Source organism: Ambystoma mexicanum, chromosome 4q (genome assembly GCF_040938575.1).
Source record: "Ambystoma mexicanum isolate Mex_15411 chromosome 4q, UKY_AmexF1_1, whole genome shotgun sequence".
NCBI classification, from domain to species: Eukaryota; Metazoa; Chordata; class Amphibia; order Caudata; family Ambystomatidae; genus Ambystoma; species Ambystoma mexicanum.
This window is the reverse complement of record NC_090928.1, coordinates 709,882,646-709,900,667: the sequence shown is the minus strand read 5'-3', so window position 1 is coordinate 709,900,667 and position 18,022 is coordinate 709,882,646. Positions and strand designations below refer to the sequence as shown.

At 44.2% G+C, this 18,022-nt stretch overlaps 1 protein-coding gene across 2 annotated transcripts in view; it reads left to right on the top strand.

Moving 5' to 3' along the window:
- The window catches only part of TMX4 (thioredoxin related transmembrane protein 4), a 754,579-nt gene that overhangs the window by 440,737 nt on the left and 295,820 nt on the right, over window positions 1–18,022 (top strand). For both annotated transcript variants that reach the window (XM_069608283.1, XM_069608282.1), the window contains exon 5: window positions 3,038–3,083. In XM_069608283.1, coding sequence (XP_069464384.1) covers window positions 3,038–3,083 — 46 coding nt within the window. The remainder of the gene's footprint in view (window positions 1–3,037; window positions 3,084–18,022) is intronic.

Sequence of the window (18,022 nt, the reverse complement as noted above, 5' to 3'; positions counted from 1 at the left end):
TCTGGCCTGCAGAAAGGGCACTCCCCTGTCAAATTGCACATAAATCTATATTTGACCCAAATACATATTCCACAGATACACAGTTGTTTGTCATTGCATACACACATCATGCATTACTGATGGGAGGCACTGTTCCGACCCTGGCGTTTCTAGGAGCTTGGGTAAAGAAATGGTAACTTTTTGCGCTTTTTAGTAGCTTTCCCCATATCGGATTTTTCTCCAAATTTATACAATTGTGTGCAAGGCATGTGGGCATTTAGATAAGGAAGTGTCAGATTTTTAACCTGCACACATTTAGAGTAACAACCTCTTTTCCGCTCGTAAACCCCCAGATCATACCACCGGGTCCTAAAACCTCTTAAAATGTGGGCAGAAAAATCACAAGAATTATGGTATCATTTATATAATTTTGACAAGTCCGCACCATGAGTTATACATCTTTCTTAAAATCATATTCTGGCCAACAGGGGTGTGTCTTCCCAGGTCACATGGTTGAGAAACCAGTTTGCCCACTTTCTTTAAGCTCAGCCTGTCCTCAGAGGGGGCTGCCCCTCCCCGTTTCTGCCAAGAGGAAGCCACTTTACGACCTCCCCAATAAACCATCTGCCTGAGTCAAGGAAGGGCTTTGTTCAAAAGGAAGCCATTTACGACCCCCCCAATAAACCATCTGTCTGGGCCCTTTGTTTAGTTTCTTGCAGTCTCCTGGTAATTCAATCATAGAGTGTGTGACCTCCTTTTGGCAGGGGCAACAGAATGCAGCCAGGCCTGGGAATGCATTTGTTGGGCAAGCCCCCACTCCTGTCGGGGGTAGCTGTCTGGCAGAATTCCAGTTTCCTTAAGCCAGGTTTCAGCTAAAATGTCACTTTTTGTTCCCCAGTTTAAGTCAATACAATTTTTACATATGCAGCTAGAATGCTGATTCTAAGTTCAAAACTATGACCTTTTAACAGTTACAAACTATGTGACACTCAAAAGTAGGTCACTCAGTTAATTTAAACATTTCGATTTTGGTGGTTTTAATCCAGTTTCAGTTAGGCTGCTGACATGCATAGCTCAGCCAGTTTTGTTATGAACATTGTTTTGGGCTCTTCATCTTCCCAGATTTTGTATGCACACATACTTCATTCTGCCAGATGTCCGCTGGTGTTCAGTGAGATTTTTGGATGTGTTGCAATGTTTGAAAATAGGCATTTTGAGCTGGCATTCAGAGAAACCAAAGGTAATTTTAAAGCGTTTTTGAGCTAACAGGCGCTGCTGTTTTACCTTTGGCACCCATTCCACTCATGGCACCCTGGCCCATCATGCTCGCACTGGTGGGTGGCAAGTTAGGCAGCCATTTTGGTGTACGCACAAACTGCGTGGTTCTCCTGGATTCTGGCGCACATGTGGGCTTTTTGGCCATCTTGGATTTTCTAAGCCCACAGCACCAAATGTTGCAGCATGATAGCTCAAACGTGGGTCAGGACACCCAACATACTTCAATTCTGGATCAGCAATCTATACTAACAGAGGATTTCAGAAGTCAGACCCCTTCTTTGACAATGTTGTTATGAACGTGGCTGTTTGGGTGCATGACTGCTTGCGTGCATGTGTATATGAATATGTGTATCTGAGTGAGTCAAGTGCTCTGGTGGCCGCCATTTGAATGATTCAGAGAGGTTCTTTGGGTGTCTGACTGCTTGTGTGGGTGTGTGTGTGTGTGTAGGCTGGGACTTGCAGGGGAAATTGGCGCAGAGCAATACCAAGGAAAAAAGACATGTCATTGCTGGCTGCATGAATTCTTACTGTGGCAAGGCCGTTTTTTTCTGTACTTATATATTAAAGTAAGCTTGATAAGTGTTACTATGTGGCTAGACTGGCATATGTTGGTCCAGCCAGTCTAGCTATATTGTTTACTGTGGTATAGCATTTTCTTCTGGGCACCTATGATAAGGACACATTATACATGATATTTCAGATAGACAGGCATGTCTTGGTGCAGCCAGTCTAGATATGATTTCTTACTGTTACATGACTTTACTGGGCTTCATTTGTAAAACAAGCATGATAAGTGTTATTGCGTGTATAGTCTGGCCTAAAATTATAAAGTCAGTTTGGACTATTGTTTTCTATTTTGGCATGGCATTTTTAGCTCCCACTATTTTATTATTCTTAGGGTATTTATTGAACTCAGACCTATCCTAGGGGAGCGACTGAGTGCTTTACAATCACAGGGGAAAGCACCATGCTAGTGTGCAGATAAACAAGGGATTAGGGATCAAACAACCAGGGAGGGATGGCAATTGTCAGCAATTTACTTACCAGTAACCAGGGCAGGAAAGAGTGGGTATCAGCTCATCTCAGGTATAGTGGGAAGTGGCCAGGTGTATGGACCTAGGTGTCCGCTTGAAATGATTATTCAATTTAAGACCCTAAATAGCTAGTGTAAAAGTGCCTGGCGCCCATTCAGAATCCTGAAATCCATGTCAGCACTTTGGCTTCAATTGAGGGTTGTGGAAAAATTGCAACTAAGAAGAAAATAGCATTCCCACACACCACCCTCTTAATGCTGGTTGTATTCAAGTAACACAAGTTCTATTTGAGGATTGAGTGGGCACCGAAAGTGAAATGCCTAGAACATGTTTTCAGATATAACACCTTGGTGTCTTCACTATGTAAAGTTTGCCAGACATTAATTCCACCACCACGTTTTCTTTGTTTCTGTTAGCACTCCAAATCTGTGCACAGTGCCTGATTGTGGTCATTTTTCAATCGTGAAAGGCCTAATGCACACACCCCGTCCTCCATTCCGTCCTCAATTGGCTCGTTGTTTTTGTCAACATACCAAATATGTTCCTGGTTCCTTTCTCCTTATTTACTGTCCAATCTGGCGAGGCACCATAGAACATCATGTTTCTGCATATGGCATATTACATATCGAAATAAAAAAATGTAGTCATGAAGACACCAATGTGTTGCTTGTAATTTATGATAAAATGGCGCATAGTAGTTCATTCTGTGTGGGTAACGGTAACGGTGTACATATTTTCATTTCTAGGATGTATGGCATGGCTGGTCTTTTTCATCTATCTGGATGGATTCGGGTAAGTGACTGACACAATTGCTTTTGATTTCCTCCTTATATTTCAAACTCTCGTATGCACTTCTGACATATGCTACTTAATCATGGAATAGAAATGCAAAATATTTAGGAATTATGGGAATTACTTGATTGATCAGGTACTTTTTGTTATCTGTGTTTCTCTTAGAATACGAATGGTTGCTTGATTGTGTTGTGCCCCTCAGGTTACCCCCCCATCGACTCCCATAAAACTCTGCTATATAAATACAAGTGGTGACGGGGGCTGGTGGGAAAAGTCAGCACTCTGCCTCTGTCTGTATCACACATGACGTCACCCAACCTTTTCAGAGCGGGCAGAACATATTGTGGAGCCATTAAGAAGCCACCCACCTGTACTGGCGGCATGGTTGAGCCTGACCATTTACCGCCATCAGTGATGGAGGAAGGAATGAGAATTGTCTTTGATACAGGTAGGAGCAGGCTTGTTGAGGCTTTGAATGATCGCTCAGCCCAAGACAACAAGGGGCTAAGTAATGTGGAAAGACTCCAACCAGCCGTATGGACCCTTGGACAAGGTCAAGGATCCAATTATCGTGTGAAGTTGTTTGGGAGCTGGTTTGGTTTTCTGTCCTATTGAAAGGAAATCAAACCTTTTTATGTGCCCAATGCCTTTAATTGAATCTGAGATGGGGCATTTTCTAGAGTAATGTTAAATTTGCTTGACATGTTTGCCCTCTTTTGTGACACTGACATGGTATTTTAGAGGGCACTGTGATAATGCAATAGCCATTATCTCAGGCTAATACAAACACTATTATGGCACTGTAAACAAATGCAGCAAGACTAGTGTGGTATTGTTGGACCTGGCCTGGCCATATTTTGTAAGTAATGTAAACTGGAATATGTTCTCTGAAGCAGTGTGACACTGGCAAGGCAGATATCTCTGGAACATGTAACAACCTGCATGGCACTATAACAACAACGTGCTTCACTGGGGCCTCATGAAAATGGGGTTGTTAACATTCTCAGGAGCATTTCCTGAGGGCAATGTAGAACTAGCGATTGTCTTATCTGTTAAATCTGGCATGAGCATATGTGATTCGTTTCGTCAGGAAGTAGGTAAACGGACATGCTTGCACACTGAGCTGAAGAACCCTGGCATATTTGAGAGAACCATGGGGATTGCGAACAGTACACCTGGCTGGTTGGCAGAATGAGGATAGTATAGTGTTGCAAAGTTTTCCATTTCGAGTGTTACTTAATTGTGGGGGGTTTAGTGGTATATAATGCTTGCTTAGCTCACCTGCTTGAATGTTCACCACTGTCAGTGATACATTCACATGCAGTGGTGTGTGTGTGTGTGTGTGCGTCTTTGTAGTGTTGGGAAACATTTATGTAGTAAGGGAATATATACATGTATACTTAACTACCAGATGCACAAAGATGAGTGTGGGATGTCTTTCTTTGTTCTTGTTTCACTCTAAATTGGTGTGTTTCAGAACGGTCTGTGAAATGGACATAATACCTTCTGTCAAAAGCAATGAACCCATACATTCCACAGAGGATATTGTTCTGTTCTAGGCTTCTGCAATATAGTAACTGTATATAATCTATTGTAACCTTAGAATTATGTTTGCACTGGTTTCACATGATAGTCTTGTATTCAACATAATTTTTATTTACATGTGTTTATCTTTTTTATTTACCATTTGTTTGTTGTGCCTGCACATATACATGCTTTGAGTTGCACTCTTCACTAGCGCATAATCATTGTGTGTGTGTGTTCAATGCAGCCTACCCTTTCATGTTGCTCATTTGATTACATGCACGCCGTCATTCATTGTCTGCTCCTTTCTTCTGCTAGCCAAATTATCTGAGGTTTATTTTTTGGAGGTAGCATCCGAGGAAGCAGGTTTCAGTGTGGTAGTGTTGGAGTAAGTGTACAATGGGTGAGGTTAAGTAGTGGAATATTTCAATGGAGAAACACTAAAACGTGAAGAATTGAAACACATTGACCAATTTACAATATGTGGCCTTCTAGAAATAGCTATTGGATACGCTTTTTAAAACAACTGATTCAAAGAAACAGGCTAGTAACTGAAATATGCAAAGGTGATCTTTGCATATGGTGTGTTACAGGCTCCCAGGACCCAAAGAGCTGCTAGGTCAGCATTTCAATATGAGGGACAAGTACAAAACAGCATATTGTCTTCATCAAGCTTAATTATATCGTTAGAGGATTGATACAAAGTAGATTGTGGCATTACATTTCATCAGACCATTTTCTGTTTCATAGAGATTGCATTTGAAAAGTGCAAAACACATCTACCTTCGGCTTAGATTAATAAATTTGGTACTAACTGAGATATCAGTATATAACAGATTATCTTGTTTAAAAAGTATGTCAGACAAATCGCCCCAGTATGCTTCTTAACATTCTTAGCAAAGTCTCATTGCTATAAATCTGTGCAGTCTTCTTGACTGTCTTAACACATTTTCAGTGATTTAGCACCAGGATTCTAGTAGTCACTAGCACAGTATAAGTTAAATAGCCCTCAACTGGCTATGTGTAGCTCCCAGAGATCTTGTGACTAGTTTACTGACATGGTTATAGGGCCCAGTTCACTTCCAGAGATATGGTGACAAGCTCACCATGCTTGATGGCCCCATGGATATAGTGCCCAATTTACTATTCTTTATACTCTGAGTAGTTACAAACTCACTATGGATATATCACCCTGCTCTCTCCGCCATTCTCATAAATATAATGCCATGCCCACTAAGTTCCTACTATTATAGAGCACTGTTCTCTCTCACAGCCAGAAGCAGATAGTCCCAATCACTGACTGGGTGGCCTCTCTTACAAGGTGCTCTCCTCCATCTCCCCCTGAGGAGTCCCAAGAGCCTCAGGGCCCTGCGGAAATGTAGGTTCTTCAGGACCTTTCTGTATCTCCTGTTTGTCCTTTTTTATGTGTTTTTCTCCTCAAATGCTGTTGGACTTTTAAATCTCTCAGCCTCCCTGGGTTCCATAGACCTTATAGCACTCTACACTCTGCTTCGCTTCTCAGGGATCTCATGTCTACTTTGACAGTCAGTTCACTAAGGCCTTTCAGCTGTCTTTTGGCCTCTGAACACTCTAGGGTCTCTAGCTGATTTTGACCTCTCAACATCTGGAGCCACTCAACTATCTTGGGCCACTCAGCTTACAGCATCTTTTTACTGAAGGACTGCATTCTACCACTGTCAGACTTTGTGTGGTTTATTTGAGTCTATTATGTGTATTTGGGTAGTGATGTTTGCCTAACAAGGCTTTGTACTGAGTATACTTTTGTACTGCTGACCTTCTTTTTAGTGTTGGGAAACATTTATGTAGTAAGGGAATATATACATGTATACTTAATTACCAGGTGCAAAAAGATGAGTATAGGGTGTCTTTATTTGGTCTTATTTCACTCTAAATTGGTGCGTTTCAGAGCAGTCTGTGAAATGGACATAACAAACTATATCAAAAGCAACGTACCCATACATTCCACAGAGGATATTGTTCTGTTCTCGGCTTCTCCAATATAGTAACTGTATATAATCTATTGTAACCTTAGAATCATTTTTCCCCTGGTTTCATATGATAGTCTTGTATGCAACATAAATCATTTTTTTATTTACATGTGTGTATCTTTTTTATCTACCCATATTTGTTGTTCCTGCACATATACATGATTTGAGTTGCACTCCTCACCAGGGCATAATCATTGTATGTGCATTATGCAATGCTGTCCAGACTTCATCATTATTGTCTCACATTAATGCCCACCCATAGGAAGGTTCATCCCAGAATCTGGGGTATATTATTGGATGATTTAGCATTAGGACAATATTAGTAAAAGTTAGTCATTAGAAAACAGAAACACAGCCAAATTATATCTACAATAAAGGAAACACACAACATTTAAAGAAACAAAGATAAACATTGTAAAAACAGTAAAAGAACATGTTGTTAGTAACTAGTTCATGTACTGTAATGTGTAATGAGATTTATTTTTGGAATATATTCATCTTTCCCTGGTTGGTTTTTTCTTATGGAGAAATATCCCCGATTTGATAGCCTCCACTGCAACAATTCCACCCTACAATCTGGAAAACGAAAACAGTGGTTTTAATCCGAATATTTAGTTTTATATAAAACAGTAAATCAAGGAATTAAAGGTGGTCCCCTAACCTATAATGCTAGAAAGCTCACCTACAATACTTCAAGTGAATAAAGGTAGCTTGTCGCTTAAGAAAATACAATAGCCAGTCAATGTTGCTTAAACACACAAATATACATACATATACATACCCAAACAAATGTGTTTATGGATGCTTTGTAGATGCATCATATAAATTGCTTATTAGGTTCATGTATTGCTCTTCCATCAGGTTGCTTAATAGGAACCCACTGGCTCCCATCACCAAGGCTTATATCCTCCAACTGCCTGGGTTGGAACCCCCCCTCACACCAACATTCCTCCACTCATACATCAAAATCTCATCTCACAACATTCTCTCTGAGGTCACACACTCCATACATACATCAAAGCACATCACAACAGTTTATTGTAGGCAATACATTCAAATGATAATTCAGAAGAAACAGTTGGTAATATAGAAACACATAATTCTATTGTGTACTTGTCAAACTGTCCCGTGATCGATTTGATCTATTTTCTATTTTATCAAATAAGAAAAAGATACTTTTCTGATATGTAAAAAAAATAACTTTTTGAAAATGTTTCAATAAAAGTGCTACATTCTATTAAAACGATTTGGTGATCTGATCAAATGGCTTTTAGATCAACACCATTTTGGGAAGGTGTCGCATTTTCTGTTGAAATATATGGATAGGTTAAAGCTTTTATTTTTCAAGAGCAAAAGACTCATAACTTTTAAAATATCACGCAATCATGACATTATGAAATTGGAAGGGAATGGGGAAGAGAATTTTAATTGACTTTTGGAGTTCTCGAAAGGCTGAATCATTCTATGTCTGTACAATGCGATTTGGAAAAAGGAAGTTGGTCCTTCAATTTGACACTACTTTCTTGGGAATGTCGCATATTCCTCTTGTGGTTTCACAGTTCAAAACTGTTTATGAATACATTCAAATCTACTCTACCCTCACAAATCCAGATAAAATGTGCTCCTGTGAAAAGCAATGGAATTAATTAATGATCTGTTTCTGGCAAAGAAAAATATGCCATATACAATTGAAAATTCCAGAACAAAATATTTAAATATACTTTTACAATGTTTCATTTACAGGTTCAGTTCACCTTGTCAGAGTTGTAGTTGATGGAATAACATTGAAAAATAATGGGGCATTTCTTAATTATGTTTTGGTTTGTTGATCAAATTCGACTTATCGTGGATCAGCCCTAGGGAAATCTCAAGACATCTGTATAGTTATGGCATTGCCCACTTTTTGGAACTGGGAAGGCACATGGTCTCCAATTCAACATATTCTTCACAGCCCTATAGGGGCAAGTCAAAATGTGTCCTCGGCTCTGGTCTCTCTCCGGCTCATCTAGGCCATTTTTTGGACCCAGTCTGCTTTCCATTCTTCAATTTCTTTTTTTGTTTATTTTTTATTTTTATGTATGCATTTAGTTTATATTCAGTCATGAACAAACTTTTGCATATAAAACAAAACACTATTTAAAAGGAAACGTTTTAAAAGGTAGTTTCGAGGGGATTGTGTCCTCCGATGTATTCCACATATTTGACATTCATTAACACAGCTGTGCTGCTTCGGAAAACCTTTTTGGTGTAGGCGTCCTGCGTCGATGACGTCGATACGCTCCCTCGAGGACCTTCTCCAATGGTCGAGGTCACCGGATGTTATATGTAGGACGCACAACGCCCGTAGCCTCATTTCTGTTTATTCCACGAACATGTTTGCTTCGAAATCTCGGCGCGCCTCGGTTCTGTCGTGTTGAATCGGTTCTTCTATTGTTGTTACGAGAAAGATGTCTTTGTCTTCTGCTACCCCGAAGTCGGGCTTCAAGAAGTGTCAGGACTGCGGTTCCAAGATGTCACTTACGGACCCGCACGGCGTCTGCCTCTGGTGCCTCGGCGAGTGCCACGCCACCGATGACTGTGACGAATGCCAGTCTTTGACATCGAAGGTCTTGCAGGAGTGGAAGAAGAAGCTGTCGGTAGGTAGGGTTTCCAAACCCCGTAAGTCAAAATCCGCAGGACTTTCGACCAACGTTTCGATGGGCGACTCTCGGCATCGGCGTAAGTCCAGGGGGTCTCACTCTAGGAGTTGGTCCCGCCATTCCTCTGCCTCTTTGAGGCATTCACAGAAGCGCGTCACCGATCGCCTTCCCCGTCCTTGTCAGAAGACTCCGCCAGACGGCGGGTGGCTTGTCCCACAAAACACTTGTCGCCCACCGAATGGGATGAATTCCGCTGGCAGATGATGGCGGTTTTCGAATCGCAGGGCACTGTTCCGTCCGCGCCTTCGAGTGAAGCCGGTAGGGAACGTGGGAGAGCCACCGCTCGCACGCCTTCGGGCTTGGGCGGCTGGCACTGTCATCGGGAACCGTCAAGGTCCCGATCGGACAAAGATGATCGCCACCGTGCCCGATCCAGGTCCCGTTCCTCGACGCCGTCGAGACCGTTGGAGCATGTGAGGCCTTTGAAGAAGGCATTGACGCCGTCGGCGCCATGTCCGTCGAGGGACTTGCTCCGGCTCCGAGGAAGTCATTGATGCCATCAGCGCCAAGGCCGTCGAAGGACACACTCGGAGCTCCGTCCTTGAAGCCGTTGTCGAAGTCGTTGGCGCCTCAGTCGACGTCGACGCCACTCCCATCGGCGCCCTCGACGCCTTTTGAGGAAAATTTGCATGAGGTGCCCTAGAGAGCTGTGGAAGCTCTGAGAAAGGCGCTCAGCAAGTCTGTGCGGCCTATATTTGACCCATACTCAGTTCCTTCTCCCAGGGTGGACTTGTTCCAACCCTTGGAGTACATTTCAGAGGTAGAGGATGGGTCTGAGGAAGAGAGGGTTGTGCCTCCTGAGGTTCCTGATGACCTTTTGTCTGGTCATAGCCAGTTGGAAGACCTTCATCAATCTTTGCATGACGCAAGTGGTCTTGATTCCTCCCCGGAGGTTGAGTTTGGCAGGCCTGAGCCTGGTACACATGCTGACTCCTTGTACAGGCGCCTCATGTCAAGGGTGACAGAGTATCTGGGGTGGTCTGCTCCACCTGTGGATTTTCTGCCGGATTACCTGACAGATTTCTTGGACTAAGGTCCACCCACTGACCCGGTGTTGCCATTTCATATGGCCTTACAAAGAAGGGTGGCAGCGGTTTGGACTACTCCGGAGAGTCTCCCGGCAGTGAATAAGTCGTTGCCAAAAAAATACTGCCCAGCCAATGGTGACCCCTGCTACTTGTCTATGCACCCTACTCCAGAGAGTTTGGTGGTGCAGGCAGCTACGGCCCCTGCAAAGCAGGCTGCCTACCCTACAATCCCTCCTGATAGGGACAACAAACGCTTTGATGGTTAGGCAAAGAAGGTATTTTCTTCTGGGGGTATGGCTTTAAAGGCAGTCGACTCCGCTTGTGCCCTTGCAAGATTCACACACACTCTGTGGAATTGTGTGTCCTTGGCGGCTGAACATATTCCCAAAGGGGAGGAACGGGGTGGTTTTCTTGCCCTTGTTCAGTCGGATCTGGATGTGGCAGACTGTGTCAGCCGGTCCATGGCGGCGAGCACCGTGATGCGCAGATTTACGTGGTTGCGGAAGTCGGGGTTTGCTCCTGATGTACAGTCCTGGCTTCTCAACATGCCCTTTGATGGTGTCCATCTTTTTGGCAGCAAGGCTGACGAGAGCCTTGAGAGGTTACAGACCTCCAAAGCTGCAGCACAGTCCTTGCGCGCTGCAGTGCGTCAACCTCTGCCTTTTCGGCCTAGGGGACAGCAATGGAGGTGAGGTTCCTTTTGATAGTACTTTTCCTTTGGTAGATCGAGGGGAGCTGCCAGTCAAAGGGGCCACTGTAGGAGTACCAGAGGTGGAAAGCAAGGTTCTCAAGGTGCCAGAGCCGCTCGGGCAGTTGCCTCCTGCCCTCAGGCACTGCTGCAGCCGCTTCCGCTCAGTCATGAGGCCATGTCCCATGGTTCGCCGGTTGGGGGAAGGCTGGCGCAGCATCTTGTAGAATGGCTTGCCATTACTTCAGATGTGTGGGTTCTGGAGATCATAGCCCACGGCTACTGTCTTCCTTTCTGGCAGAGGCCTCACAACAATCCACCGGGGAAGCTCTCTTTGAAGTTTCCGGATCCGCTCCTTGCGCAGGAAATTCTATCCCTGCTAGAGAAAGGTGCCATAGAACTGGTACCTGTAGCGGAGAGGAACTAGGGATGGTATTCCCCATATTTTTTGATCCCGAAAAAATATGGAGGATTGAGACCCATCATGGACTTGCGTGGTTTGAACAAGCTCCTCAGGAAGGACAAGTTCAAGATGGTTACTCTTTCTCAAGTCCTCCAGGCCCTTCAACTTCAGGATTGGTTGGTGTCTCTCGACCTCAAGGATGCTTACTTTCATGTGCCGATTCATCCCAAGCACAGGAAGTACCTGAGGTTCGCGGCTGGCGACTTGCATTTTCAGTTTCGGGTACTGCCGTTCGGATTCACCTCCGCCCCGAGGGTCTTCATCAAGCTGATGGTGGTGGTGGCAGCGCATCTCAGGAAACGGGGGATTCACGTCTTCCCCTACCTGGACGATTGGTTGATCAGTGCGCACTCTCTGAGCAAGTCCTGGATCATCTGTATGTCACCTGCCACTCCCTTCACAAGCTGGGCTTCTCCCTCAACTTAAAGAAGTCTCATGTGACACCTACCCAGCGGCTCCAGTACATCTGAGCAGTGTTAGACACATCCCTGGGGCAGTGTTTGCCTCCCCGCGTGAGGGCTTATCACATTCTGGTGGACAAATTTCAATGTGCCGAGAGTCTCCCGGCGTTCGAGTTCTTGAGATTGCTCGGCCCCATGGCATCCTGCATTTTACTGGTGCCGGAGGCCAGGCTGCGGATGAGATCTCTGCAGTGGGCACTCAAGATGCAGTGGTCGCAGTTCTCCGGCAGGATGTCGGACCCTGTTCAGATTCCGCCCTCGGTCGCCCAGGATCTTCTGTGGTGGGCCGTCGAAGGAAATCTGTTCAGAGGGTCTCCATTTTGGCAACCGTGGCCGGAGGTGGCGATCGTAACGGACGCATCCCTCAAGGGTTGGGGAGCTTATGCCAACGAGCTGACAGCCAGCGGCCGTTGGTCTCCGTCAGAGTCCAGACTCCACATCAATCTGTTAGATCTGCAGGCTTTTCTGCCGTCTGTGCGTGGGAAGAATGTCCTGATTATGACAGACAATACAGTGGCCATGCACTACCTCAACAAAAAGGGGGGGTAGGGTCACTCCCACTCTGCAGAGAGGTGATGCAGCTCTGGTTCTGGGCCATCCAGCAGGAAATTTCGATCTCAGCAGTTCTTCTGGCTGGAGACGACAACACGGCAGCAGACGCTCTGAGCAGGCAGAGCACTGTCTCTCACGAGTGGGAGCTGGCTCAGGAAGTTCTTTTGTAGATCTTTGCTCTTTGGGGAACCCCACAAGTGGATCTCTTCGCCACCAGTGCCAACCGGAAGTGCGAGAGATTCTGCTCACGGGAATTTCCTCCAAGAGGAGCCTTAGGGGATGCGTTCGTAGTGGACTGGTCCTTCCCACTGCTGTACGCATTCCCTCCAGTGCCCGTCATTCCGCATGTGTTGCAGAGGTTGCGGAGGTTCGGTTCCCGGATGATCCTCATTGCTTCGGCATGGTCCAGGAGAGCGTGGTAACCGGACCTTCTAGACATATCCATCTGCCCGCCATGTCGTCTTCCCTACCGAGACGATCTGCTCTCACAGGAGGGGGGTTGAGTTCTCCATCCAGAGGTCAAGTCTCTCAGCCTTCATGCTTGGTATCTGAAAGGCTGAGATATAAGGATTGGGACCTCCCTGAAGACGTGATGGAGGTGTTGCTTTTGGCCAGAAGGCCCGCAACGAAATCCCTGTACCTTTGCCATTGGAAGAAGTTCTGCGACTAGTTCAGGGTACAGAATGTGGATCCTTTCCAATTTTGGTTTTGTCTTTTTTGCTTTCTTTAGCCCACAAGGGCCTGCATGTGGGTACCATTAAGTGTTACCTGGCGGCGCTGTCCATATTTAAGCGCTCGTCTGACGAATGTTCTTATTTTAAAATCCCTTGGATTTCTCAGTTTCTAAAAGGGCTAACTCATGTGTCTCCACCGTCGCCTTTCCAGGTGCCGGGATGGGATTTGAATTTGGTTTTAAAGTTCTGAATGGGAGCCATTGAGAATATTGTCCATTAAAACTGTATTTTTAGTGGCGGTTACTTCCGCCCGCAGAGTGAGTGAGTTGCCAGCACTTTCCGCCAAACCACCCTTCACTGTGTTCCATAAGGACAGGGTTGTCCTTAGGGTACGGCCTTCCTTTCTTCCGAAGGTTGTGTCGGAATTCCATCTGAGCCAGAAGGTAATTCTTCTGGCATTCTATCCTCCTCCACATCCTGGTAAGGAAGAGGAGAGACTCCATAAGTTGGACCCTAGGAGAGCTTTGAGTTTCTATCTCTCACGGATGTCCCGGGTCATAGTGGACGATCAGCTCTTTATTGGTTACGCTGGAAGACATTTAGGTCAGGCTGTTTCCAAGCAGCCCTTGTCTAGATGGATCATTTTGACGATCTCTGAGTGTTATCGTTTGGCGGGAAAGGACCCTCCAGCAGGCTTACGGGCTCATTCTGCTAGGGGTATGGCTGCCTCCACTGTATTACAGAGGGGTGTTCCGATTCCCAATATTTGCGAAGCAGCCACATGGTCCTCTGTCCATACTTTTGTGAAACATTATTCCCTGGACTCTATCCATGGGCAAGATTTGGCCTTTGACAAGGCAGTCCTTTATTCTGCAATTTGATTGGTCATGCTAAAAAATTCTAAATTCTTTTACCACCTCCTTACGTTGGTACTGCTTTGGGAGTCTGTCAAAGATGTGGAATACGTCGGGGGACACAATCCCCTCGAAGAACAAGTTACTTCCTTACCTGGTAACGTTCTTTCGATGGGATGTTCCTCTGATGTATTTCACATCGTACCATCCCTACCTGCCCCACTACAGAATTTCTTATGCGATTGCAGCTTCCATTTCCGCAAGGCTTTCTGTAGTAATACTGGCAGAAGATTGGTGCCACACGTTCTGGTTTCTATCTCTCACGGATGTCCCGGGTCATAGTGGACGATCAGCTCTTTATTGGTTACTCTGGAAGACATTTAGGTCAGGCTGTTTCCAAGCAGCCCTTGTCTAGATGGATCATTTTGACGATCTCTGAGTGTTATCGTTTGGCGGGAAAGGACCCTCCAGCAGGCTTATGGGCTCATTCTGCTAGGGGTATGGCTGCCTCCACTGTATTACAGAGGGGTGTTCCGATTCCCAATATTTACGAAGCAGCCACATGGTCCTCTGTCCATACTTCTGTGAAACATTATTCCCTGGACTCTATCCATGGGCAAGATTTGGCCTTTGGCACGGCAGTCCTTTATTCTGCAATTTGATTGGTCATGCTAAAAAATTCTAAATTCTTTTACCACCTCCTTACGTTGGTACTGCTTTGGGAGTCTGTCAAAGATGTGGAATACGTCGGAGGACACAATCCCCTCGAAGAACAAGTTACTTCCTTAACTGGTAACGTTCTTTCGATGGGATGTTCCTCTGATGTATTCCACATCGTACCCTCCCTACCTGCCCCACTACAGAATTTCTTATGCGATTGCAGCTTCCATTTCCGCAAGGCTTTCTGTAGTAATACTGGCAGAAGATTGGTGCCACACGTTCTGGTGGAAAAAACTACAACTGAGGCTACGGGCGTCGTGCGTCCTACATATAACATCCGGGGACGTCGACCGTCGGAGGAGGTCCTCGAGGGAGCGTATCGACGTCATTGACGCAGGGCACCTACGCCGAAAAGGTTTTCCGAAGCAGCACAGCTGTGGTAATCAATGTCAAAGATGTGGAATACGTCAGAGGAATATCCCATCGAAAGAACGTTACCAGGTAAGAAAGTAACTTGTTCTTTTCATACTACTTAATCAAACACAACATATAATAAACAAATACAAATATATTAACATTCATAGTTCAACTTCTAATTAGGGTTGTCACGGAATTGGTTTTATGGCGGTATGATAACCTTCTTGCCAAATGATGGTATAACATGGTTATCGCAGTATAGCAGGTGGAGTTACCTAATCTTAACAAATATTTTCTTAAAGGTCATAAATTGTAAGCATTTTGAAACTTGTCTCTGCACATTTTTAGCTGATACTCCAGGAATCTAAGGCGGCTGCAGATTTGGTCTTTCATGGCGCTCACTGGCTGATCGCCTTGAATGAAAGAGTGACTAGAGGAAGTGTTAAAATGCACAATTTGAGCAATGAGCTTGCCCATATCAGTGTGTTTCTTTTGTCAAAATGTCACAGTCAACACACACTCACTGAAAGGTTGCATATTAATCAAATCACTATAGCTTGTTTACCATCTCCCTGGTGTATTATAAAGGTCTGATGTTGGAGTCGCCACTGACCATGTAATCCTAACAGGACAGCGTTCAGTGGGCACTGTTGATTTCTTTCTTGATTCTTGCAATCCATGTTCATTTACCTTCTTCAAGATAGTGGCACACAAACTTTTAGAAAATGACATATCAGCACAAATATGGCCTGAACCACCACCTCACCACAGCCACATCATTACCATTTTACCCAGGTCTGAGTTAATTAGGACCCTTGTCATGTGAGTTGAGACAGAGGAATGCTTTCACGGGTGGTGTCACAAATCGAGGATAGACCTGAGAAATATCTCACCCCCATTGCTCTGGATACTTCAAATTGAATGTAGAATCTGTACTACCTGCTTTAGTCCAGTGCCATATGCAGGAGGCAGGTAAAGGATCCAGTGAAGCAACACCTCTTGTGCTAATGTGCAAATCTACACGGAGGACAGTTGGGGTGGCAGTTTATATACTAGCACAAGCCCAGTGCTCATACAGTCTACAGAGCTAAAGTTTTTTGTGGACATGCATCAGAAGGGCATCCAGTTCATTCCCCCCTTTGAATTCTGGGATGTGTAGTTCCCCATCTTTCAAATTGGTAGGAATACTACAAATTTGCTTATCTTTTACCCGACTCTACTGATCACAGAGAAAGAGCGGTCACAGCATCAAAGCTGTGTTTACTAATGTGGCCTCACTTTCCCTATGCTCTTGTCTGCCAAACAAGGCCCCAGTGTAAGATCCAGACTGCGCAGCACTTGCTTACCGCATCCTTTCCAAGTCAGATTGAAAAACTTGCTTAATAGCTGCAGGCCTTAAAACGGTATACCGGTATAAACAACGTGACAGTTATTATAGTTCAATTTAGTTATTCACGGTATCTATAACGGTATAACGTTACACCCCTACTTCTAATATGTACATTCTATGCCTTTTATCCTATGGAGATCAATTCAGTGGTTTATCTAATCAGTCAGATTCTATAATTCATCTAATCAGTCACCATATGCCATATATAGTAGGCCGAGGCATTATATACTACTGTTTCCGCCCCTATCAGGACTGACCAAAATTGATCCTGAATAAGAACTCTGTAGAAGTAGCAATACCCCCATATCCTTTGATATACAGGGGTTTCAGTGCAGTACATGAAGTTAATAAGTGCCTACTTGATCCCACTTCTGTAGAGCAATGCCTACACATTACATCTTGGTCCTCTTGGGCTACTTTGTTTTACTTATTCGTATATTCTTTTGAGCACAAGATGTTAAATCTTAATTGCATCGTAAACCTTGTAAGTGATGGATTTGACCATTTTGTTAAGTAACGTTTAGGTTTATCGATCTTAAAACCTTGATATGAGTACCCTTTGTATCTAGGGAGCTTACTCAGATAGTCAATATCCACTGTCCTATCCCTTTCTCATCCTTTCTTTTTTATAACAGACACAAAATCTGGTTGTTCCCTTGTTGCATCCAATTTAAGACCCAAAGTGCTTAGGTACTCTTCTGTAAAGCTGCTCAGCTCCTTCATGTAAAAGTTGGAACTGCTGCCTTTTTCTCTTTTCCCAGTAGCTGTAAAAGCTGGTTAGTTCCAGCTGCCCTTTTATCCATTTTTAGGTACAGGAGAGTTTTTCTAATAGCCCAACTTGTAAGTAAAGGCTGTAATCCATACGCTAGGTGAAGTGTTTCGACCGGAACTCCCCTAGCCATATTCATTATGGAACGTAGTAACTTTCCTTCCAATTTCTGAAGCCATTCAACTCCTTTTGTGTCAGCGTCTCTAGTGCATATAAAATCACCGGACAGATAGTGGATTTGTATATCTGGATAAAACCCTCTATATTGCTCCTGCTCCTATGATCCACATAGGATTTTATGGCCAACCACCTCCTCTATAATATCCTGGTTCCAATATGATCTTTATACTGCGAGGCTGATGCAGTTGCCCAAATTGGAAAACCCAGATAAAGCATTTGCGAGGCCATTTCCAGTTTTATGCCATCAGAAAAACAACATGTTATTTTCATCTTTCTGTTGGAATCTGTTAGACACATTGTTCTTGTCTTTGTTTTGTTTATAATCATAAAGCTCTCTTTAGCATATGCATCGAGGGCATTTAAGGAGCGCTGGAGACCAATCTTGGTTTGATCTAAAATTAATATATTATCCGCATAAGCCAGGATGACAATTTTTACGCCATTTATGGTTGGTGGAAAGTTTTTAATATCCTTTAATGCGTGGTCCATGTCTGCAGTTTAAAGATTGTACAGGATGGGGCCCAAAGCACATCACTGTTTCAAGCCCTCTTTAGTGACAATGTAATGAGTA